The sequence below is a fragment of the Ixodes scapularis genome, unplaced genomic scaffold (assembly GCF_016920785.2).
Source record: "Ixodes scapularis isolate PalLabHiFi unplaced genomic scaffold, ASM1692078v2 PGA_scaffold3__209_contigs__length_174095766, whole genome shotgun sequence".
In the NCBI taxonomy this organism is placed as follows: Eukaryota; Metazoa; Arthropoda; class Arachnida; order Ixodida; family Ixodidae; genus Ixodes; species Ixodes scapularis.
Window position 1 is genome coordinate 53,489,734 of NW_024609868.1, and position 25,969 is coordinate 53,515,702.

At 42.0% G+C, this 25,969-nt stretch overlaps 1 protein-coding gene across 1 annotated transcript; it reads right to left on the reverse strand.

The window, feature by feature from the left end:
- Positions 1-1,352: 1,352 nt before the first annotated feature.
- Positions 1,353-25,533, reverse strand: LOC8025180 (zinc finger CCCH-type with G patch domain-containing protein). The gene is made up of 12 exons (XM_029994197.4): positions 25,078-25,533; positions 24,892-24,994; positions 24,719-24,828; positions 24,356-24,580; positions 21,881-22,402; positions 21,745-21,788; positions 19,963-20,027; positions 18,531-18,716; positions 15,634-15,737; positions 12,867-12,949; positions 7,050-7,209; positions 1,353-2,224 (listed from the first exon to the last, which is right to left on the reverse strand). The coding sequence occupies exons 1-11, from the start codon at positions 25,132-25,134 to the stop codon at positions 7,071-7,073; spliced, it is 1,638 nt and encodes a 545-aa protein (XP_029850057.2). The 5' UTR covers positions 25,135-25,533; the 3' UTR covers positions 1,353-2,224; positions 7,050-7,070.
- Between the last annotated feature and the right edge of the window lie 436 nt (positions 25,534-25,969).

Here is a 25,969-nt window from a genome sequence, read left to right on the forward strand (position 1 = left end):
GAGTCTTAAAACGCTGTTTCTCGAAACGCGACAAAATCGCTCCTGCAAAAAGTACGCACATAGGTCTATTTAAAATAATAACGGTCGGTTAATAAAATTTTAAAGAAACCTCACAGAAAAAAAAAAAGATTTTTTTTTTTTTTTTTTTAAGTTTGGTTGGAACACGCGTGTCAAAAAAATTAATTTTAGGCGAAAAAAAAATTGTGCAGCACTATTGACGGCGCGAAACGTGGTTTAGGTGGTAGTCACCTCCTTATCAGTTGTTTTCTCAAGGCATTTAGGGCACGTAGCACTTTGAGGTGGATAGAGCGAATGACCATCCCGTTGAGGTCAAAAGAGCGAATGACCATTCCGTGACGTCATAGACTTTGCGCGCATAATTTCAAATTAATCTCGCGCCGTCAATATTGCTGTGAAAAAAAAAAAAAAAATATCGCGTAAAATTTATTTTGCGTTTAGCTGTTTAAAAAAAAACTTTTTTCTTTTTCTTCTCAGGGGCTTTCTAACTACTTTTGAGTAACTAAGTTTTCAGTTTGTAAATTTAGAGGTACAGTTTAGAACCTTACAGAAGCAAATAATGCGCAGCACTTTGTAATGTTTAAAAAAAAAAAAAAAAAAAAAAACTCCATTTAGACTTGTTTTAGCTACTTTTCGGTTTTCATCTGGAGCGCATTTTCGCGCCAACGGTCTGCGCCCCCGTGGCCGAAGCGCACTCTCTCCTCGGAGAGGAAGTGGGAGTTTTCGTAGACCGTGCTCATTCCCCCTCCGCAAAGCCCTCCGCAACGGAGAAGCCGCTACTGCGCGGAGTTCCGGGTATCGTAGCAAGTTGCGGAGAGCGTTGTGGAACGACGAAAACAATCTACGAAAATTTCCTATAAAAAAACAAAAGAACTTCGTCTCATCCTACGATGGACTAAAGGCAAAAGCTACGCTGCCAGATCCAATCACGAGCGACTTAAAAATTGAGTGTTATATCGCTTCGATGCACGTGCCGATGATCGCGTCTCGGATCACTGACGCGGGTGTGCGGACAGTAGTTCGAATCAAGTAGCACTGAGTGAGTCAACGATTTTATATTGCAAAGAAAGCCACGGCATACAGGCTCTGCAGTGTCGAAACTATAGAAATGACGCAGCGCTTTTGGATTCGGAGCATGATTCGTTCGCACCTAATCAATGTTAAGCATGTCCTAGTTTAGCGTGGATCGTGATTGGACCTGGCGGCCCCTGGCTTTGGCCTTTAGTCCATCGTAGGATGAGACAAAGTATAGTATGGAAATTTTTGTTTTTGTTAGAATGTAAGAAGACCTGTGGCCATCATATATGCAATGGCAAAGAATCAAGACCAGAGGCTATCATCAAAAAGCTTTAATTTGCAAGTGTTCTTTGTGAAGCCCAGACACGAGCGCAAACCACAACTGCTCGGAAGTGACAGTGGGGATTGGTCTTTGATAAATCGCATATAGGATGATGATGATGATGATATAATTATAAGAAACAAGCGGATTAAATTCAACTGGTGGCACCCACAATGTACCACTGCATTAATTAGCAGGTATTTCCTGTATGCTCATTTTTCGCTGGATTAAGGTTTGTATGGTAGAAGTGAACATTCATTTCACAAATGAATAACTGCACTTGCACTGGAAGTAAGGTACCTTATCTGATGAGCTATAGAGAATTTAAAAGAAAAATTATATGCAATTCACCTATAGTCGGTGGCAGGTCAAGAACGAAGTGGAAGCTCCTCCCACCCTTTCCAATTCAGCGGAGCGAACGGGGGAGAGGAGGTCGCTTCCTCTCCAGCGTTCGCTCTGACAAAGGGGAGAGAGGTGGGAGGAGCTTCCACTTCGTTCTGGACCTGCCACCAAGTGTACACACAGAACTTATTCGAGGAAAGATATCCTTCGTTTAGCCCATCCAATTTAGACCAATAGCAGATTAGTATTAGCATGCTATTGCTATTGCAAAATAAAATTCGAACAAATAATATTTACAGGAGTGTATAAACAGAATACATCCCAAAACCTGCTTGAAGATTGGGAATGCCAATGCATGTTGTGATTCAGATGAAATCAGGGGTGCAGGTTCTAGTTCTCTAGTGTTGCATGAGGTAGTCGATTGATTCCAGGAGCCCATAGTTTCTGTCTCAGACCACAATGAGCATGAAGAGTCTATCTAACATTCGTGTCAACCTGGAGTCAGTGTCCCGTAAAAAAGAATTCCTGCAAGAGAAACAAACAACACAAGAAAACAGGGAATAAATATAAATAGAATGGAAGTACAGTACAATGAAACTGAAATTGTTACTATGTGTATTTTTTACACCAAAAGAAGGGAAAAGAAAAACAGAGTCGATAAACACAATGTGCTGTCCTTTTTTATTATTTATTTATTTATTTAAACAATGTCAAAGGCGGGGCCCTAGTCTACACGGTGGGACCAAAAGACCGGGACCTGCTGCGAGTAATAGCCGTGCAGTGTACAGACTTGCAAAATAGCTTTTTTTCTATTTCTGTAAGGCTTTAGCACAAAGTAGCAAGAAGAATGCAGCATTAGGGTGTGCTCTAACAAAAACAGTCATAAGGGTGTCATTTCTATTTTGTTTGCTTTCAATTGAATTTTTACGCGAGGTAGCAAAATATGTCCACACAATGGAACAGACCTTGCTTGATTAGGATACATCCTTTTTTCTTGAGAAAAGAATTGCGCTTGAAAGGAGGTGGATATGATTCCCCAGCTGCGCATCGATGCAACTTTGTTGCGTCTATGCGATGCAACAAATATAACTTGCTAAAACATTAATATTTTTATGTATAATACCCACAAGCTTGTCTACTAAAATAATTCAATTGATTTTATTTGAGTTTATTTTTAAACACACACACACAAAAAAAAATAACTTGGCTTCTCTTGAGAATTGGCAGTTCCAGATATGCAACAAAAAACAACCGCATCTACACGTGGTGAATGATGTTGATTGGGGCAAAGCTCTGGTGGTGCTTGTCTGCGTAGACGCTGAGCCGCAGCATGCTGAGCCTTTCGTTCGTTTTCATCCAAGTCACGCTGCGGTCAAATGCTCAAATGCGTATATAACCACGTTCCATACCACACATTCTCTCTCTGACATGGATGAAAACGAACGAAAGGCTCGACATGCTGCGGCTCACCGTCTACGCAGACAAGCACCACCAGAGCTTCGCCCCAATCAACATCATTCACCACGTGGAGATGCGGTTGTTTTTTTTTTTGCCCTACACGAGCACGGGAGCACGTGCTCGTGAGCACGAGCACCCGACGCCGGACATCGGACGGACATGACTAGCCTCTAAGGAGCTTAGCATTACATTGTTTTAAATTAGAAAAATAAACGTTCAGCCTGATTTATGTGGGAGTCAATTACCGGGGGAGGGTTTCATTCTAAAGGAAACACTGAAATGAAAAAATAAAGCTTTTTTTTTAAAGGGCATAAATGGGACACATTCTTAAAATAATTTTTCCACAAAAAAAAAATGTGTGCGATATTTACGTTGTTAGACGCAATTTAGGTGGGAAGTCCCGGCACGCTCTAAGCCCAGCCCCACCTAGCTGTGTTTGGAGATTTGTGTTTGACCTTTGTCCCTCTTGTTTCCTTTCTCCAGGGATTATTTGCGTCATTCTTGTCCAGCTCGCTTGCACCTTTGCATTTAATTGCAATTTAATCATAACCTTAAAAATGCAAGCCTTTCACCCTTGTTGGTGTTAGACTGGTGGCAGCTTATAAAACCCGTTTGCTCTACTGACGTCTAACCCCTGGTTAGCTTAGTTGGTGGAGCGCTCCACTGGAAATGGAGAGGCCCTGGGTTCGATACCTGGACCAGGCAGATACTTTCGGTTGTGCACCAGTCACCTAGCCGTGTTTGAAGATTTGGGTTTGTCCTTTGTCCCTCTTGTTCCCCTTCTCCAGGGATTATTTTCGTCCTTCTTGTCAAGCTCGCTTGCATCTTTGCATTTAATTGCAATTTAATCAAAGCCAAGTTTGTATTTTTTTCTATAAATATACATATACACTCCGTGCGGGAACTATAGGGGGCGCTTTGATAAACGTGCGTAGCGCCGCTAGCGGAGGAGCTGGCGTTCGACAGTGAGGCGCGCCCAGCAGCCTGCGGCGCCTTTACGCGTGCGAAGCTGTGGCGGCGGAAGCGCGCACGGACGGAACTTTTGCTTTTTGAGCCAATAAGTTGAGCGTGACGTTGCATGAGTGCTGGGGCAGATTGAGGAAGGGCATTTAGCTGTTCTCCGCTTCTTATATATTGAGTTTGAGTCGTTATTAGGCGTAATTCCTTTAGTTGCGGTCGAAAAAGGGGTTTCCGAAAAGCAAGACGGCCGCCACCATAATTGCTCTCAGTGGGAAATTTGTTTTTCTCGTCGCTGTAAACGTAGGACTGCTGGGGCGATGATATTTGGAGGCGAGCGCGATGTTCACTAAATTTGTGCACTAAGTGGGCCGAGTTTTATTAAGACAGCAGGTGTGAAAGTTATGGTTCGAACGAATAAAGGAATAAAGCTGTCAGAAATATCCAATATTAGACCCAAAATGTTGTGTTATAACCGGGCTGTGCGAAGTGCAGATTTAGACAGGCAGGTTCTTGGACATGACCGTAACTTGACACAACGGTTATAATACCAAAAATAGGTGGCATACGGAAACCAGGTGGAAATTTGGTTTGGGCGGCGTAACTGAATGGGGAAACGGTTTTGAACGTAAAAGGGCTTTAAATAGAATACCACTCGTCGTGGGAGATGGAGACTTTACATGTAGAAAGGGACTAGTGCACTGTACTTTCAATTGAAACAACGTTGCGAAAAGCGGTTTCAAAGCCTAGAAAACCAAGTTGCTTGCCAACACTCGGTTTTGCCGTCAAAGACTTTTGCGGTCAGCTGTTGTGTAGTAATCTGGTTGTGCGAGGTGCTGATCTTCGGCACACACGTACTTTGACAACCGTAACTTTACAAAACACTTATTATATCTAAAAGAGGTGGCATAGGTTAACCAGATGGAAATATTTTTGGGTGGCGTAACTAAATGGGAGCCGGTTTTGATTGTCAAAGACTGTCAAGAGAATACCACTCATAATGGCCGGGAGGTGCACACTTTACAGGTCGAAAGGGACCAGTGGACGGTACTTCCAGTTCGAACAACTTTGCGATAGGTGGCTCTAAAGCAGAGAAAAAAAATGGTTGTCTACAAGACTCGGGGTGTCGGCGCTCCCCATCCAAAAGGAGGCTGATCAAAAAAGAAAGCACACCACATAAACTTCCAAACATCGATTGTCCAGTGTTTCCAAGTTTCATTGTAGTTTCCCTTAGATTCATATTTGTCACTCTTTGTACCGTCTGAATCTTTCTTCATGAAGTACAGACTGCGTGCCATACTGGTTCGGAAATATCATCGACACGTACGATGGGGACGAAACTTCTTTGGAGGACATTCCTTCAACGAAATTCGCACTGCATACCCGCGAGTGTGCGATGGCATTTCAGTTCGAGCTGAGATATGCAGGCGTTACTAGTACGAAAACAAACGCAGAGCGCAAAGCGGCAGTGCAGAATATCTCAGCCGTGCCGACACAGTGGAAAACATGATCGAGAGACCAAATTTCTTGCGTCGTACGGCACGGGTCCATATCGTTGTCGCTGTCCCACAAAACAGCGGCAAGGTGAAAAACTGTGAAACTTCGTCCCCATGAGATACGACGCATAACTATTGGAGCACTTAACGACGCAGTAGTTCATGCTGTGAACCCAGCGCAACCGCACCGCTCCGACTTCAATGCGTACCAATGTACACGGCGTGGTAGGCGTGGTTTCGTTTCGCTGGGGCTCTCACTGCCAGTCTTCGGTAACGGTCGCGCGGCGGCGCGCCGGTCGCGTCGCACGGAGTGTATAAAGTAGACCAGTTTGTGTGCAATATACGTAAAAATTATTAATGGTTTAGAGCTGTACTTGTTACTCCTGGGGCCCTCAAAGTAGCGTCAACGCGCAATCGGAAAAGTCATCGTTTCCACCCCCTTTCAGTCGCAATTTTTTCTCACGACAACAATGAAGTACTTTTTAAAAGCAACGTCTGTTCCACTGTGTAGACAATTTTTGCTACCTCATAAAAAAATTTAATTGAAAACAAAAAAGGGACATGACACCCCCATGATTGTCCTTATCTGAACACACCCATTATTGTTTATTATAATAGTCGATGTGCAAATGCACGTTAATGCATCTGGAAGTGCGCTTCTCCCTCTAATGGTTTGCACTTCAGAAAAGCAGAATAACAGGAAGCGGCAGTTATGCAAGATGCTCTTCATCTAGCTGGCGTGGCTAACGAAAATGCTGGTGTTCAGAATTAGCACGTTCAGTTTAAGATTGCTTGTTAGTGCTAACCGTGTTGTGGTCTGTAAATATGTTCATTGCTGCACTTTACCAGCGTTAACAGTCAACGCTATTGGTAGTCTTTACTGCAGTCGTTACATCGGCCAGCAAAAGGCTCGATGGCTTCGAACACTGATGCTGACACCGAATGTTCTCCAAGAATCCGGTCGAGAGTGATGTCTTTGATACTGACGTTCAATAAAAACAATCATACTCCCAAAATTCTGGTTTCACAGTTTTGTGGGCAGTAAGACTTGCTAGTTTTCAGAGTTCGCAAGCAGAAACAGTACTCTGTAACGATAGCCTACACAGCATATCACTGCAGCTTCTGTGGTACACCTGTTGAGCTCGTATAACGTGCAAAACAACCCTTGTAACTAGCTCAAACTTAAATTTTAGTTTTTATTTTTAAATTTTCCCATCAGTATGCAGCCTCATCTCCTGCTAGAGCTCTAGCTTTCAACCCCCGGACAGTAATTTACAAATGGAGGACACCTTCCATTTTCTTAAGGTTAGAGCTTCTAAATCAGCTCATAGGCCACCTAGCCCTTTCAGATGCTACATCTAGAAGCATCTGGCACTGCCGTTACTAAAAAATACTTTTGATTTGATATCGAAATGTATCTTGCACTTGAAATAGCTCACCTGATTTCAATGCAACATCACCTAGAATATCCTGAGCTTGTCATTGCCCATCCGATGCTGCTGTTCGGTTTGAATGGAACGTTCTCTGGACTGAAGCTGTCGGATCAGCTGCCTTTGTTCCTCTATCTTCTTCTCCACCTTCGCATGCATCAGTTTGTCCCTACAACAACAACAAAAAAAAAAGTGACTTGGTTCCAATTAGTACTTCAACTAAGGTTTGTGGGATGCTATCATCCTACTGCTATGCTCTGCGTCACCTTACTATAGACCAACACGCGTCCCTGACGTCGCGCAGCTGCAGTGGCACTGTCAACGGCACTACGCATGCGCAGACGCTTCGCTTTTTTTCAATTCGGTTTCTGCGCACACGCAGTGGCCACACCTGGTGTGGGCAAACGCGGGCTTGTTTGTAAACAGCGTGTCGGTCTATAGACTGCAGCAAGTGCTACGAGTCGTCCCAGCTAATCTAGCACTGTGGACCTATCACATGAATATGCACCCCGTGCGTCGCTGCACCCAGTCCGAAAGTCATGTGATAATTACTGGCACAATATTGGATTAGCTTCTATGGCTCGTAGCATCATGTATGGCCCATCATAAAGTGAAACAAAGTATAAGTAGTGCTTTCTATTACTTGATTAGCCACTGCCTTTGTTTATCTGGCTCTTGGTGTCCCTTCTTTAAGTAGAGGCCCACATTGAGGTTTTAGACGTACAGGGTGGGTGAAAGAAACATTTAGAGTTCCTCGTGCATATACTGTATTTACTAGAATCTAATGCAACCTTTTAATACAAAAACTTACAAGTCAACTTCCTTTCACAACTTGCAGAAAACCAATCAAGACAAATACAAGGAGAACAGCAAATAAGGATAAGGATAAAAAACACAATTGTTAAGCCCAAAAATGCTCTTTCCACTAAGATGTGCAATGGCAAATGCTGTCACTTAAAAGTATTCTGTAGATGGAGAAAACACAAAAATTAAGCTACTATGCAATAAATAAAAAAGTTCTGCCATAAACCTTGAGTTTTTCTTGAGAACAGCAGCTGCCGAACCTTCGCATCTTTTATTATGCTCCATTATATAAAAAAAAGGTACCTATGTGCAGGATCCCTAAAAGCTTAAAAGTGTACTCGGGCGATTTTTTGAGCTACCCCAACTAACTACATTTTCAGAATCACCAGCCTTTGCTCTTTCCAGTATGCTATTTTGTATCGCGAAATTCAGAATAGTTATTGTGAAATTGGCAAGTGAATATGATGCCAAAACCAACATTCGAATATACCTGTGCTCTTCAATTTCGTGACGTCAGAGGAAGGCAAGCTTGCAGGTCGAGCGGGCAGTCTAAAAATGAACTACACCGAGCATGTTTCGTGCTACTGTGCGGGCGCTGAAGCGGGCTTCCGAAGCATTCATTTCACGCCACGAAACTGCTTGTAATCAGTTGGAAACAATGTCTACAGTTCAGAGAGTGAACACCTGCCTTCTCCTGATGTCGCTTTTTCACTGTTGCCAGTAGGGACTTTCGCTTTGAAAAACACGGTGGACCAAAATTTAAATTCAACAACTTTGCTAAAAAAATCATTCTGGCCCAATATTTAGGTTACTATTTCAGCAATGTTTGTTGGTGTATTCAGCGAATTTTGAGGCAAATCAGGGACTATGATTTTGTAAAATGTTCTAATCTAGAAGAGGAAAATAAAGACTTCATAAAGCCTTCTTATTAGAAGCCAGTCAGAAGTTAGTTAAAATATACAAAAACATAATTAAGATATTGCAATTCCAAATAGATACCTGTACTCTACACATTTTCAAGATATTGCACAAATATTTTCATTACGAAGGAAAGGCTCTAAGAACCGAAAACTGAGTGCCCAAACTGAAAAGACGACTTAAAGCTGCAAAACGAAAAAAATGCACTTGAAAGTTTGAAAGATGTATAATCTTTAAAAATCGACTGCAATGGCATCAAATTCGAACATAACATAGGTAGGATGTCCAGGAATCATCCAGAGTCACTAAAACTGTCCATCACTGTATGGTGTGATTTTTCTGGCCCCTTTTGTGCCATGTGCCATCAAACACCGTTACATTAGATGCTGGCAGTTTTTGCGGTAGCGGCATAAACTTTCTTGCCAGTAAAAGTCTTGTGGTGTATGCGTTTTAGCAGGCTGAGCATAGCACTGAAGCGCAGAAGTTTGTGGCTTTCAAGTTGACGGATGGTAAAACTCGCACGAGCTCCCACTGTCGTAGCTTTGGTTTCAACCAATGTCTCCATCTGACGTGGCACGTTCAGAAGTTAACATCAAGAGAAAAACCCACTTGAGGCACTCACTCCTCTCTAAGTGTAAAATGGGGGACGATGAAAATCCGGGTCTCTATTGTTCTGCGGAAACATGTTGCGTGAAAACACGTTTTGTGGACACACGTTTCATGACCACATGGTTCATTGACACTGGGTGTTTCAGGGGCAGATGCCCCTGCAACGTTTCGTTGACTACACATTTTTTTTACTAAATCATTAGGAGCTAGCGCGTAATTCACTGAGGTGTGTTTACCCAAGCCTTGGGCCAACCTTCTCTCTTTCCCCCACGTAAACCAGGCAAGACGCAAAAACTTTGTTACAAAAACAGCCGGGTTTTGTTAGACGAAACGTTGCAAGGCTTGTCGATGAAACAAATGCACAAAGCCTTTTGATAAATCGTCGCATGTCAACGAAACAATCTGTCGACGAAGCAATCTGTCGATAAAACATTGTTTGACAAACTGATTGCCACCGTGAAAATCCCTTGCATTTTCCAGCCACACTCGTGACAAGCAGGGCAGATGGCATCCCAGGCGAAAATCAGCCCACTTCCAGCTGGATCATGGAACTGATTCCACCTGGAAATGAGGCAGTTCAGCTGGATTCCAACTGGGTCCAGCTGGGATCCAGCTGGACTGCCTCAATTCCAGCTGGGACCAGTTCCATAATCCAGCTGGAAGTGGGCTGATTTTCGCCTGGGATCGCTCAGAAGTATTGTCAGCACGCCGATGTCGCACATCCCTAAACTTGCACAGCCATAACCACTTGTTCTGTAAACGTTTTTGAAAAACACAATCTTCTTTTACAAAGTGCTGACATATGTGAATGGAGCAGCAAAATTGCACTGGAACAGACGCCTTTGCCATGGCTAGGCTTAGCATGCAGCGATAAAAGTTTCTCCACCGGCATTCTTTGCTTGCTTTTGCGCCGCCTTCCTTATTAAAACTTCTGCTTGCTTCTGTAGTTCCAAACTTGAAAATCACGCTTCTTAGTGTTGTGGCAAATCAAATCGGAGAAACATAGAAAGCGCCTCTGAGCCGAGTGACAGCCTCTCGAAGACGGCCAATATTCGCATCAACTTACTATGTCTTGAGCCACCGCGAGTTAATCAGGCATGTTTTTTTCCTAGTTTCTCGTCCAAATATTGTTTTAATATTTTTATTCATGAAAGTAGGATGTCCAGAAATAATAAAACAAGCAAATTAAAAAAAAAAAAAAAAAAAGAATTTTAAACTAGATTTGATTTTTTAAAGATTTGCATTTGTTCAGTCATCTTATAACAATTCTCATGATTAAGCGATGCCTCATTAAAGCCACAGTGAAAAGCGTGAGACTCTCGAAAGTGCTTTATCTAGAGCAGCATCAGAAGCAGTCTGCTGCACTCTGCTGGAGCCTTATAAAATGGTAAGCAGAGATCTATATTTAAGAATACTTAGTAATAATGAGAAAAAAAAAGTAATGAAATGGCCTTGCTTGGTTTTAACCATTTTGTATGAAGGAACATGTTAGAAAACAATTTTTTGTTTCAAGTACCCCTGATAACTCTGAATATGGATTCAACAAAAGTACCAAAATATTGGCACGCCAATATAACTACCTAGTACTTTTAGATATCAGTAGTACCCAGTACTTATAAATTGGAGTATACTATAGACCGTTCCATTAGGGTCATAGCAGAAAGGGTAATATAGAGAAAAAAATGCCCTCTCCCTTTCACCCCGCATGTCGTCTGATCCGCCGAGTGGGCTGTACCTAGCATCCGACTGGCGTGCAAATTTTGTTTAAAATTGCGTCATTTTGGAACTTTCAAGCGCAGATGTGCAGATTTTGGTATTCCAGTTATCGTGCAATATTATGCTAGACAAAAAGACTAACAGGGTCCAATTGCGCTATTACCTGTGTGCAAATAAAAAAAAAATTGGGAAAACTGTCTCAGATTGGCCGGTCTGTCCGGCGAAAAGTAAATCCGGTTGCTGTATCTTTTTTACTATACAAAGTTTGTACTGGTGTAGGCCTTTAGCGACCATGAGTGGAAGTCTGAAATAATAAATAAAAACATGCTCTCCTGCCGCAATACACGCAGTAGTTGAGGGTAGTACTGCCGGCTCACTTGACTGCTATTTAAAGGACACATGCAAAGGAAAAAAACTTTCTTTTAGACAGCTTAGATGGAAAAAGGATGTCATAAAACGATTTTACAATGAAGAAAAAAATATTTGAGAGCTATATTTACGGCGCTATACGAATTTGTAGTTGGCGCTCGCGGGAGCCGCTGCTGGTCACGTGGTAGGCCCGCGCACCGCCGCGCTGCGTCGCCGTCGCACGCTGAGCGTTGTGCGAACGCCGCTTCAACGCGTTTCTCCACGCCGCCGTCGCCGCCGCCGCACAAGTTTGTCTGCTTCGGGGCGCCGCCGCCGCCTTCTGACCGGCGCACAGGTCTATCACGTCTGCTTGCGCTTTTTCAGGAGTTTCCTTTGGGCTCTAAAAGTTACTCATTCATCTTAGTTTTTTGTTATACTTCAAACAAAGATGAATAAGTTACTTTTAGAGGCCATAGGAAGCTTCCGAAAGAACGCAAGCACCACGTGATAAATAAGGACCAGTCACGTGATAAATACGGACCACTTTTCCGCGGTGCCCGCGGGCGCCAACTACAAATTCGTTTTGCGCCGTAAATATAGCTCTAAAATTTTTTTTTTCTTCGTTGTAAAATTGTTTTATGGTGTCCTTTTTCCATCTAAGCCGTTTAAAAAAAATGTTTTTTTCCTTTGCATGTGTCCTTTAAGTAACGAGAAAAAGATATGCTAGTTGATCATTTACCAAAATAGAACAACAGAGAGCTATAGGCTGAGTTTGGAGTAGCCATGAATATTCTAAGAACGGGAACCACTTCACAACGGCAGCCACGAGCGAGAGTTCAATGTTCCGTACAGCCCGTCGGTACAGCCCAAAGATGGAGAATGGCAACCTCCCGGTTTGTCGTCTGCTAGCGGAGTAGGGCGCGTGCCCTCTCTCTCGTTTTACCCCGCCGAACCCCCCGGATGTATGGAGAGGGCGCTGCTGTCGAACAAAATGGTGCCGCCCAGAGAGCGCTAAATGGAATGGTCTATAATAAGACATGCATGCACTGAAGCATGGAGTGCTCATTTGTCAGGAGCAGAAGGTGTTGGTTCAAAAGTATTAATGCAAAATTATATTGTTCATTCAGAAAACACTGAGGAAAGGAATCACTGTCAGTTCTCCAGAATCAACATTTTTAGCTGATTGCAGTCACACTAGTTTGCAAAGATGCAATTTTGTTTGCAAAACATTATCCACTAAAGCTTGTATTCAAGTAAGTTTCCATTCAAGATTGTATTTTTTGGTAAAAAAAGGAAATACATAAATTGATCATTTCTAATAAATGCAGCAAATCTCACTGCTCTAGCCATATAGAAATGGTAAGCACTCTTGCTTTCCCTTTGGAACGACATAAACTAAAGCAGTTGTAGTAAAACACACAAAACACCTACCTATCCTTGTTTCTTGCAGAAGATTTGCCCAACCTCACAATTTCCCTCTCAGCCTTCTTGATGGCTTCAGTGACCTGAAGTGACTGCAAAAGAGCACATGAAAGATAGAGACTCTGAAGCATACAAAGTGCTACTGTCCATTTTGCAACAAAACAATAAAAAGCACAGCCTATCTGTAACCGTCATATGCTGACAAAATGCAGCACCTTGCCCCCTTTGGTCAAGCTGGAAGGGTATGTTCGAGCTAGTTCACTAATTCTGCCATATTGGCAGCAGTTGAACCTTTTGCTTTCTGAACCAATCCAATTTATATATCTTGAAAATCCCAGACTTGGTAACAAAAAAGGGGACAACACACATACACAGGTTGACATATAGGCGATAGAAAATAAGTGTCGCTCAGCTCAATACAGAAAAGCTAGCTGTAAAACATCTTGCACTTTATCAGGTCGTAACTAGATGGTCAGTGTAATTTTTACACATGTATGTTTTCCTTGCAAACAAAATGGAGAAAAGCAAATTACCCCAGCTATATCAATCCACATATGTACAAGTCATTAAGGGGGGACATGTCCTGGGAGGTTCAAATTTTGAACCATTGTCTCAAATTGATTCAAACTTTAAGGGTGAATTGAACCCCATTAGGATTGATGACATCTAAAGTTTTAGTCTTATAGGCCAATTCTACAACATACTATGTTTAACAAGCTCCAGAAAAAAGTTACTTTATTAGGCTATGTATTTTAGAAAAATAATAATTGCAATCCATAAAATGTTTGATTTAATGTGAAGTAGAATACCCATAGTGCAAGTTAAGGTGAAAATTAAGTGTAGAAAATGCAATTCTAGAGAAAAACAACAACACCCAAAAAGAGCAAATGATTTTCACAAATTTCAGCATTTCAAAATATTCAGTTTTTGTCGTGAAGAATTTAGCTTTCTCAGATTATGAGTACCTTAACTTGTTCCTCAGAAAATGTCAGTCCAAGACACCACTGAATGAAATCTTCACACTTTCAAAATGTCCAATGATACATTTCTTCATACCACATTTCCTGCCAAAAAGTGAAACTGAGAAAAATGCAGTTGAAGTTTCAACTTTAGGTTTCTTACTTTTCTGTGAGACCGAGGTAGGCGAAATTCACCTGGTGCATTGTTAGCACCTTCCTCTTTGAGACTTCCTTGTTCCCCTGGCAATAGCTACCAGTTTGTGTTGTTTGTAGGCACGCTAGCTTTTGTAGCAGGCATACATTCACAGATAAACTGGCAAGAACTAAGAGGCAAATCGCACTAAAGAGCAGCAAAGCAGGAATAGGATCTGAAGTGGAAGATACTGTAAAAGAGAGTTACTGAAGATGATGGACTATCACGTAACTGGGAATGACCAATCGTAAACCCTGTTTCAGGTCTCAGCCAATAAGATTGCCCATACCAAATTTTCAGATTTTTTTTCTGTTTGGATGTATTGGGCTTTCCTGGCCATTGATACTTGTAAACTTGGAAAACTTCTACGGGCAAAATCTAGAGTAAATGGCACTTCCAATGGGGGCAAGATGTTCTAACTATGTTAATTAAGTATGAAGCAGCACTAAATAGAAAACACAAAAAACTTGCTCCCTGCTGACTCGGAGGGCTGCCGACCCGTCGAAAATAATTTATTGCGAGATGAATCCTGCATGTTTATAAATGAAAGTTTCTGAAACCATTCTTTTGAAGTTAATAAACATAAACATATCCTTTTTGAAAAAAACTTTTTTTTTTTTCAGAAAAATGTGAATTCCGAGGCCATGTCCCCCCTTAAAAAAAGAAAAGGAAAAAAAGACCACTTACTTTTTAAGTTCAATATTAAAAAGTTTGCTTTTTAATATTAAAGTTGAAAATAAAAAAAAATTAAAATATGCACATGTAAAAGAGAACGCAACTTCCAGTCCAGAAGCGTGGTTTCCACAGTCAGCACTGAACTTAAGCAGGGAACACATGAGTGATGCAAACGGGCGCTGTGCAGCAACACTTATAGCAACCGGTGCTGGCGTCCCATGTCACATCCTCGCGGTGCTGCAGCGCTAGGATCTGGTTGGTTCAGAAAAGGTCACACAGTGCGACTGTGGAGCACCTGGCAGCGAGTGGCAAGTGTAGTGCGGCACCCAGTTTCACCGCTCATATGTTCCATGCTCTACCATCCTCACATTTATTTTAAGGCGCAGCTTTTAGGCGCCCGTTTCCGGCTTGAGCGGTGTTGCCGTCGGCGTTGCTGTAATTGCGCGGTGCATTATGGGTAAATTTCAATTTCCCCGCTAAATCTAGCAAAAAATTTCCCCGTTAAATCTAGCGGAAAAATCTCCCTGCTAAATCTAGCAGAAAAATTTCCCCGCTAAATCTAGTGGAAAAATTTCTCTGGGGGGTCACGTGACCTTGGAGGGGGGGGGGGGGGGGGGGGACGTGACCACTCAAGATCACGTGATCCCTCCCCTGGTCATGTGACCCCCCCCCCCCAGAATGCGTGACCCCCAGTACCCTTCCCTCCTCCTCCTCCTTCTCAAGAGCTGCGCTCTAATTCGGCATTACAGGGAGTTGTAAGCGGCTTTCATTTTTTATTTGCAACAAATTAATGTCATAAGGACTGAACATACTACATGCAAAGCTGATTTTGATGCCAACAGATTGTGGCATAGATGACAGAGTTTGCTAATAAAGTTTGAAAAAGGATAATGAATGTGTCTCATGTACTCCAAGACAGCCGAGGTTGCCTGATGGGGCCTAAACATACCTCAACACTGAGTCCCTTCGAAGACGTCGACTTGATGTCTTGACTAGCTGACTTCTCTTTGGCAAGGAGAGATTGAGCTCCACCGCCTTTGTTGTCTGCACGGTCTAGAACGGAAATTTTGAACAAATAATGATTTTCCACATTGCGTCTCAGTTCAGCTAGCAGCATTCATGAACCTGTTGCATACCTATGCACTGTGCACCTACAACACAAGTTTACTTTGAGTGTTGCTTTGTATGGTACCCAACACATGCTTGCTTTCTCAGTTCATTGGCAAACAAGAAAGATGAAAATAGATTGCAAAATATACGAGCAAAAGGGGAAACTGCAAGAGGAAGGCTAGATTAAAGAACACTCCATTCACGTACATTATTGCCACTGCCCTCCCCCTTCCATCAAATTTGCATAATATAGAGTATTAAAACTGTACCCATAATGAGTCCCTCTCTCCTCCTTGGTTCAGCCCTCAAGCCCATCTCTATACTCAAGCCCTAGAAGAAAACTTTTTGGCACAGCTCCTGTACAAGTAGAGTGCAATATGACACCACGTCGCATGGTCTTCATGGCTATTGCTTTTTCTTTTTAGAGGTATACATTAACATAATAAAAAATCAAAGTACCCTCAACCTCTTTGCCAGAGTATTAGCCTCCAAAAAGCTACGAGAAAAATTATATAGCACAATGGCGTTCACCTCTTATACTAAAGGGTTGACCATGAGACAAGTAGAAGGTAACTGAAGGGCAGAGAGCAAGATAGGCACATCCATATAAATGACCAAAACGGAGATACAGTAAAACCTCGTTATAACAAAGTTGAAGGAGCGATCGTAATTATTTCGTTATAACCATTAGTTTGTTATAGCCAATGTCCATTTCTTCCCACTATTAGCAAGCAAGGGGAATCATGATTGCTTTGTTATATCCATTAGTTTGTTATATCCCATTTTGTTATAACGAGGTTTTACTGTACAGTCTTTGGAAATGATTTCATAAAGATGGAGCCCCAGCAAATAATATTAAGCATATCCAGATAAACAAACAGGCTAAATTTTATTCAATCCTAAAGGGGATACTTCAACGAAATTTGAAATATATCCGTCGTGTTCCGAAATAGGCTGAATATGATCCACAATGTCCATAAATGACAAACGCACGTTTGTATTCTGAGCCTGATGACTGTATTTTTCGCTATAAACGGCCCACTTTGGCAAGCGCTTGGAAAGCATCCAGCGGAGAGCAAGTGACATCCGGCGCAGTCGTGACGAAGATTGCCTCGGGATGAGCAAAGCTGCGGCAAGGCTGACGTCAACAGTACGTCCCAGCCACTGAAGCACGCTAGCGATCGGACCACCGAAACTAACCCCGAAGCTGCTTTTGTACGAATTTTGAGTTAATCCTCTATAATCTTGTAGAGGGACAATAGCGACGTCTGGGACACACAAAAGAGAGTCCCAATGGGGAGTTCCTTCTTTCCCTCTTTTCTCGTGGTGGCCGAAGGTGAGACGGGCATCGTCACTCCTTGTGAAGGTTCCTAGACGGGCATTACAAACGAGGCTTTAGCGACATCTACCAGGTGCTCTTTGCTAATTGTTTAATTCCTTTTAAAATTCCTTTTCATGTCTTTTCTTAACGAGATATTGGTGTGTCTGATGTGATACTACTCCCTCGAACACGAATAGACCAAGAAATAAGTGCCGAAATTTCGTTGTAGTATCCCTTTAAAAGAAATTTAGGCCAAAAGAAGGTGGTTACATGCAAAGGTCCTCTTATCTTAAAACTGATACACCCACCTTGATTCCAACCCTTCAATTCAAAGCTGCAAGTGCTTCTGAAAAATCTTGTAATATATTTAATTCTGCCTCATCAGAACTGTGTTATAGATAGAGTTTTGTGTTTTCGGAGTTATTTTTCTGTCAAATTCGAAGGGTGATTTTCAGGGTTTACTTTTTGCCGAAAATTCAGAGTTTATCAAAGTTTCATATTGTTACATTCCCGATTCTCTGAAATTCAGAATATAATTTTGCAGTTTTTCCTATTTTTAAAAAATCTAGATTTGAAAGAATGTGCTTGTAGTAAATAATATTTCTTCAGCTGGTTTTGGCATTGGTGCCCTTGCTATTGGCAATATTCTGTCACACAACAAAACTTGGAAGAAAGTGTTGCTTCAATAAAAGTTAATACCTTAACTCCTAGTTCATAGCTTTCACTGTTAAAAAAACACAACACGTCTTTCCTCTAAGAAGTGCAAATAGTATGGTTTAAACTGGGAACTGCAACAGTGATTTTTATTGCGACCTATAAATACAACAACTTGTTCACCGGAATGAACCTTGACGAAATAAACGGTAGACCCCTTTTGTCAATGATCCTGAAATTTGAAAGGAAACTGAGGTGGCATTTTCTCAAGACTATCGACTTTGTGCACTGACTAAACTTTATTATGTATTACCATTTTTTTTTTTATTGGGACAGCGGAATTCGGAATTTATCAGATAAATCTCTATGGACAAATATTTTATTGGAGGCGTTTTTCTGGGTTTTTTGGATTTATCCAAAAACATGGAATCCTAGCGTATAGTATACTATACATGCAAACTTCCTGACAACCTGTGGCATTTACAGCGACCTCTGCCACAACTGCTTACAAAAAACATGTAGAGAACATTTCTTATAAGAGAATGTCTATTGGATGTCTGCTGTTAAATGCTCCAGTAGTACTTTTCTCTTTAGATGTTTGCAAAACAAGGGGAGGACTAAGGATATCCCTCTGACAGATATACGATACTAAAAATCATTAGTAGCCTTGACATGACAGCTAAAGACGCCAATACATAACAAACTTTTGACTGACGAATGAGATAACAAATGTTCAACCATAATGCTGTGGAGCAACTCACGCTTCTTTGAAAAGATCTGTCCATTGAGGAAGTCGAAGACGGATTCAGGCTTAGAGGCTTTGTGGTACTGCCTCTGCAGCTTCTCTTCCTGCCTCTGCAGCTTCAGCAGCATTTTCCTCTGGACTTTGGCTGAGTTTTGTGTCAGGCCTTTCTCCCTTAATTCCATACACTTGTCCAAGGACTTGCCTGGTACATGAAGTCAAAGCATCACTATAAACACTTTAGCTTGGTAGAAAGAGACTAACTTCTTTATGTTGTAAGCCATGCAAGTGAGACAGTGGCTTGTTGTGCAAAACAACCTCCCCTCTTTAAAAGTTTGCCCTCTCGTAGTTAAACCGCTTGGATTTCTCAGCTCTTTCAGTGTTGTTTCCTTGTGGGAGTTTGGTTCGAGAAGTGATAACCAAAAAGAAGAAGTGCATATCTTGTTACCAAAAACGTTTGCCTCATTTTTAAGCAAATAACTAGGGTTTTAAATCTTAGTCCTAAAACATTCAGCTTGAAAAACCAAACTTATATATTTTTGGGCCAAATTGACCTGAGAAGTTGATGTACTTCGGAAAAGCATTGAAATATTTTCTAAATATACACTGTAGTCTCGTGTGAATAGTGGATTTTGAGTTCGAAGCGAATTCAAAGCGAATACTGGTTTTGGCAGAATATTTTCGATGCATATATTGAATAGTTTTTCCACGCCTTTCACTACCATTGCGTAATGCTTAAACGAAAACCCAGCTAACTTGTGAAGGTTGTTCCACTCGGTCATTTATAAGCTAAGTTTATCTTTTTTTTTTATCTGATGTCTCGGGATGGCAAGTGAACAACAAATTTGACATAAAATGAATCCTATAGAGATAACCAACTATACCCAATTGAGTGAATTTACAAATTTTGCTAAATAAAATATGCCTTCTTTAATCTCGAGTTAAAAAAATAAATAATTGCGCATGTTGAACGCAGGGTGTAAGGGCATCTCTGCCAAACATACTATACTCTTGGATAACAATCAGTTTAATTTTTGAACTTTTACTACAATGCAGATATACACACTCACAAAGTTTCTATTTATTCCCAAATTCAACCGGCACATGTGCACCATCCCGATTTGAATGTATGCTTTTCTTCCAAGCATGCAATTGCAATATTCATACTTTTCCAAGTGTTTATCGCGGCGGGTTACCCTGTTAAGTGTGCTTCTTACCGAGCACCGGTGCTCAGAAAGAAGCACACTCAACAGGGCTAACCCACCGCAATCAACACTTTGAAAAACGCAAATAGTGCAGCTCTTCTCGAAGCAAATATCGAATAGTCTATCATTCAAAACTACTATTCGACATTTCGAATATTCGCACAACCCTAGTACATTCTGTTCAAAAACTGTAGTGAAAATTCAGAATGATAAGTCAAGAGAGGCTAAAAAAAGAGGACAACTTACCAGCAGGTAAGATGACAGCTTCCACTGGCTCTGTTCGACCGTTGCCTCTTATTCCCAAGCCTTCCCTAAAAAACAAAAAATATTATTCTTTAAAGCTCGGCCGATTGACCAGAACAAACAATCCTGATAATTTTATATTGTGTTCATTTAACCCTAACCAGACTACAGCACACAGAGTTGTAAAGACTGCTCCTGAAACTTAAGGACACCATAACTAAGTGTAATTTTGCAGTAGAGAAGGCTACATATTTACTACTGTGAGTAAGTATGCGTCGCATTTACTTGAAAATTTTCAATAAAAGTTCTGCTCCTTGTTTTTCCACAGGGTATGTAGATATTCAGTCATTCAGATCAATAAAAGAAGGTTCCAGAATACGATCAGCAATGGAATTCTGAGCTCAGGAAAATGATGCCTAGTTCCCCGATGCAAGTCATTCTCTTGGGTGCAATATTAGTTTTGCTCTTTTGTTTGTTAGGGGCTCATTCCACAAGTTGCATTTATTCATTTTCTATGGTCTGCAATAAAATAAAAGGCTAACCTACAATACAAAATAGTATTGCATTTTGGAATAAATACAGTGAATACTACATTGTTTCCAACATTGGCCAATCCAGATAATATCTCAGCATAAATCTGATTAAATTTAAGTGCAAAAACCTGTAAATTCATTACACATTGTCGCTGTTGACTAAGAAATGTTCTTAGGTTCTAAACCATATCGGTGGATTCGAGGTGCTTTTGGTATTTTATAAACTACTAAGCCAGTGGCATAGCCAGGGGCGGAAGCTTATGGGGCTTCAGACCCCCACCCCACCCCCCTTCCCGAAATCCAGCCGACGTTATAATATCCCTACATATGCACTTTTACCCCCCCTCCCCTCCTTTGCCCACCAAGTCATGGACATCCCAGCCACCTCAGCAACCTACCAACCAACCAACCAACCAACCAACCAACCAACCAACCCCAACCCCCTCCCAGAAGAAATTTCCTGGTTATGCTACTGCCCTAAGCCTGACAGCAGGCAAAATATTCTTTGCTATCAATTTCCTACCGGGCGCGTGAGGACAAATTCAAGACGTAGTGCCGATGTGAGTAGCAACATCAGTTAGTGCACTGCTAACTGACAACCTTGCTCACTCAGTAAACAGACATGCTTCCATATCTGGTTGAAAACATCAACCTGTCCTCTAGTGAAGTGTTTAAGAATCATAACTATCATAACTCACAAGTTATACAGAATATGACCTAACAGTTTTCTTTCACCTAACCTGAAATAAAAGGGTATGCACAAGCCACTTGAGTAAAGTGGATGCGGTATTCAGGCTGTGCCATATTCTGCTAAATGAAAAAGCAACATTGCTGTGGTCTTGGAAGCCAAAAAACTTCAAGGCCCTTTACTACCCTAAACATATGTATGTTTGAATGAAATCCAACAAAGTCTGCATGATCTGATTCACTAGCAATTTGATTTAATTTCCTTCAACTGGATCTCATCCAATTTCAGCACTTGATTTAAACCAAGAGACTTTGGCACAACAAAAGTTCTTTGCCTCAATTTCACTTACCTTAGAAATCGGTATAAATTTGGACAACTACTACAACAATGTCCAACAAATGTCTAATGTACTATTTATAACTGATTAATTGTCAAAATTAGCTTATGTTTCATGGCATGCACAGTGTGGTTATACTGACTGACTGTCCATTATAAATAAAAATATATATGTTTTATGTTAATTACCAAAAAAATTTCAAGAGCCTACAAATTAAAGATAATTACCCCCAGACATAGCCCATCTTCTCCATGAGTTTGGATCCAATACCCTAGAAAGAAAAAAAGCACAAAACAAACCAAAAGGTGAGGCAAAGCACTATCCTTTAGAGTATTCAAGAAATTACTTAATATAATGCCTCACCTTCGTATGTTTTTCCCAGAGACCAAGAGGAAAGCTCGCAGACTCGTTGGGCATCCAGGCTATCACAGGTACAGATGCATCTTCCTCACTGGCTTCGCTCGGTGGAAGGCACATTTCACTCGGCCCGTCCTCCGTGCTCAGATCTAAGTCTGAGTCAGAATCAGAGTCTTCGGCCCCACCATAGTCCCCCAATGGCAAGACATCTTCAGCGGCCACCGAGATTGCCTTTCCCGAACGAGATAACCTGACCATGATTTTCCCGGCACTGCTCTTTGAGAGCGTCGATGCCTGGTCGGAGTCAACAGTTGCCAGCTGCCAGAGGCCGTCGGAATCGTTCCGGATGAGGCACGTCGACCCTAGCTGCATGGAAGAGAAGCTCGGCTCCGCATACTCTTGGAGATCCGACAATGGCACTGCGTGGCCATGCGAAAAGCGGCAGCGTTCCGCGCTGAACTTGCAGTGTCCTTCCAAGAAGAAGGAACACGGTTTCATGGATGGAGTAGTAGGATGAGTGAACATCACCTGGATGAGAACAAAAAAACAAAAGTGTGAAGGGAAGATTTTGAATAAAGTACAAGCCATCATTTATAGAGATCTTGAAGGAAGCAGCAAAAAAGCTATTGACTGCTGTTCAATGTACAGGCACCCCAAAGGTCTGGAATGAATTGATGGTCTATTTTTCTTTGGAGATGCCATAACAGAGTACCTAAATATGTTTGATTTTAAGCACTGCCTAGCCTGCTGAACCCAGAAGCCAAGTAACCTGCCTGGTTCCAACGCGACAGCGCACCTGTTCATTATGCAACTATTGTGCCATATATATGTTTATCACTGGTGCCCAGGAAAAGGTATAATGGATCCTGCAAAACCCAGACCTGGCAACACCTGGCTTTTCTTTGGATACACTTTAAAAATCACTGATTATGCGGCAAAGATTGTTGACCCGCAGCACCTGGCATCCAAAGTCAGGCACCCTTGTCAGTATATTGATCCTACTATCATTAACCGAATGTTAACGACAGCATCGACTGGATCTGATGTTTTGTAAATAAAGGGGTTCATTCCAAGCATGTCGTATGAAACTCCCAATGATCCCAGACTTTTGGGGTACCTGGTAGTTTCTGGAGTGACTCCCAGTGTGTTGTGTTTTGGCATTTTTTATAGGCTCTAAAGCCATTGTTTTGGTTATGTCTGAGTGAACACCTTTGTAAAAGCACGAATGAGGACGTTTTTCTGGGCGACTCTTAATTAATCAAATCGGTGACCTCGTTTATGCTTCTGTGGCAACTCAATTTTACTCAGTATGGCCGTAAAGAAGCGAAGTATCCCCTGCCCTTGGACGTTCAGTGCTTAGAGTACTCATTGTATGTCATGGCATAACACCTAAAGATAAAATCAGCAAAGGGCTGAGGAACAATACTGGGCATCAGAAGACCTTCTTCATGTACCAGGATGGCATTGCAACCAGCCTTGATTAAACTGCAAACCAGACAGGCCAGAATCCTTAGTAGGAAGGCTACCGGTTTCAAAGATCGCTTGGTTCGAGAGATTTTGGTATGAACTGTGTGCAAGCATGGTACGAGCAAGCATGATAACTTCTTGCAGCGCAAGGAAGCTAGATCTTGTTAGCTGCACAGAGCTATAGTAGCCTAGATTAAGCTCTGGACACACCGCTTTTACATTCATTGTGGTTCATACTTTGTCGCCAAATCGTCACAAAGAAGCTACTTCTTAATGCTCCCTAATGACACAATTTCTTTCATAACAAGAAATCCCCAGGACCCAGTTTCCATTAGATTACAACAAATCCCGACAGGTGAAACCACTTCTCTATAAAAATGAAAGATGATATAAGCCCGACGTCGTGCACCTCGACCAGAAATCGCTATAAGCACGATGTGGAGAGCTTGTAGAGCTCACACTATTTAGTGGTGGGTTTCAGGTCCCTAGCATTTTGTCAAAACATGTATCGTGGAAACACATTTCGCGGACAACTTTTTCGTGAATATGCATTTCAGGGGCACACATTTCGTCAACACTGTTCCGTTTCGTAGACACATGCTCCTGCAACATTTCGTCGACAGGCTATTTTTTTTTACCAAGTGTGTATTCCCACTCCTCCACCTCCCCCGTAAACCAGGCAGGATGCAAAAAGTTTTGCATCATGTGTAAAGTCACTTTCAGTCGCAGTGCCATTACATCCTGCATATAGACGCTTTGCACCTAACGTCATCCCATCAGTTCTTTGGCCACCACTAGAAAAGAGGGGGAAGCAGCTTCCTTCTCTCTCTTCTGTGGTGGTGCAAAATGAATGATCTGACGTCAGTGCAAACTCAAAGCATGCATAGCATTCTTCTTAAAAAAAAAATATGAATTGTAGGCTGACATATCCCATTCTTTCCTTGCTCTCTTTTTCAGGGACATAAACTAATACGAGTTGAAATATGTTGCCAGCCAAAACAATACAGCACTCACATTCACTCTGATGTCATCCACATGAGCTATGTCAGCCGCCTCTACGGACAGTACAATCGCATTGTGGTATTCCATTTGTCCCCAGTCCTTTGAGTACGGTGCCCGAACTTTGGACCCTTCCAGATGGTCGGTGAGCTCAGCAAGTTCTTTGCTATGGTCCTCCTCGGCAGCGGAACCAGCGACATCGGCCGGCCCGGACGTGCCTCCCAAGCCGGCAATCTCCGCCTGGACACCGTCGAAGAATACCATTTGTAACAGGGTCCGTGATGTCAGTTAATTAAAGGGCAGGAGAGCGGGGGCTGCGGTTATTTTGCAGAATCACGTTTGACACAAGTTAAGAGATACAACGTGAAGGGCACTCACCTGAAACCTCGCAAATTCGTCGTCGATGCTTTGGGAAGAGTCATCCAGCGATCGCCGTCCCTCTGTCGCCTCTGTTGCGGGATTCTGAGCATGGGTAGCTTGTAAACTAGCTGCGCACAGGAGACGACCTGTCTGTCAACCATCGCGACTTGGGTACCGGAGCCATGACTTACTTTTTGTGAGGCATATTACTTCTTCCAGGTTTTGTTTTAGTTCCAGGAGATCGCTAGCCTGTGCGTCGTCCGATGATTCTAGTGCTATGTGAACGGCTTGGAGCTGCGTGCGGATTCGTGCCAGTTACGAATCTTGGTCGCGCATCGACATCGTTTTTCAAATGAAGCACGAAGGCACCGGCTTACCTGTTGTTCATATTGCTTCAGAGATTCTTCCAGAGCATAACGTTCGTTTGTATCCATGGCTACGGGCTACATTTCACGAGAAATTCAAGAACAAATTCAGTTGCACGATTAGCGAACTACCAATGAACATTACAAAGCTACGCGAGCAGCCATCTTGATATCATGGTTAACAGATCGTCGATTCACGGATTAGCCAAACTTGGATTTACTGTGGAGACGAGTGGGGTAATCGCGGTAGTTTCCTTAATCACTGCGCTCAATTGTACCCAAAATATTTATCTTGTAAAGCTTTAAAATTATTTTTTAACGTTTTCAATTGCGTTTAAAGCATAAATTGGTTTCCCCACTAACCAAAACAACAGGGCTCGATCGAGAAAACGGAACTCTGTTTTTCGTCGAAAATTCGAGATTATGACATTTTCTGGTTCAATACTACACTAGTGTGAACTCTAGTCAATAACGATCAATATAAACAAATGTAAAAAAAAAAGGGATAACACGTAAAGCCAATTTCAATTTGGCTCACAGTATTAAATTAAAGAGATACTACAACGAAATTTCGACGCTCATTCTTTGGTCTATAAGTCTTCAAAGGAGCAGTATCACCGCTCCTTTGATACTGCTATCCCGCCGATCCCGCCCATACATCAAAAGTGGTCCCCACTGATCTCAATGACAATTGCTGGATCGCGCTTGCCGCTCCCGCAAGTGAAGCCACCGGACTTCACTCGCTTGGGATACGATTTGCCGTTTTTGCTAGCCTTTGCTGCGGTTTTCCAGCGTGCTGTGGACACGTTTTCTACTCGTTCGTCGTCATTCGCCGAAGAAGCTTTTTGAAGACTGTGTATTGTTGAGACTCGCCGTCGTGAACACGTGGAAAATTTTACGAAAG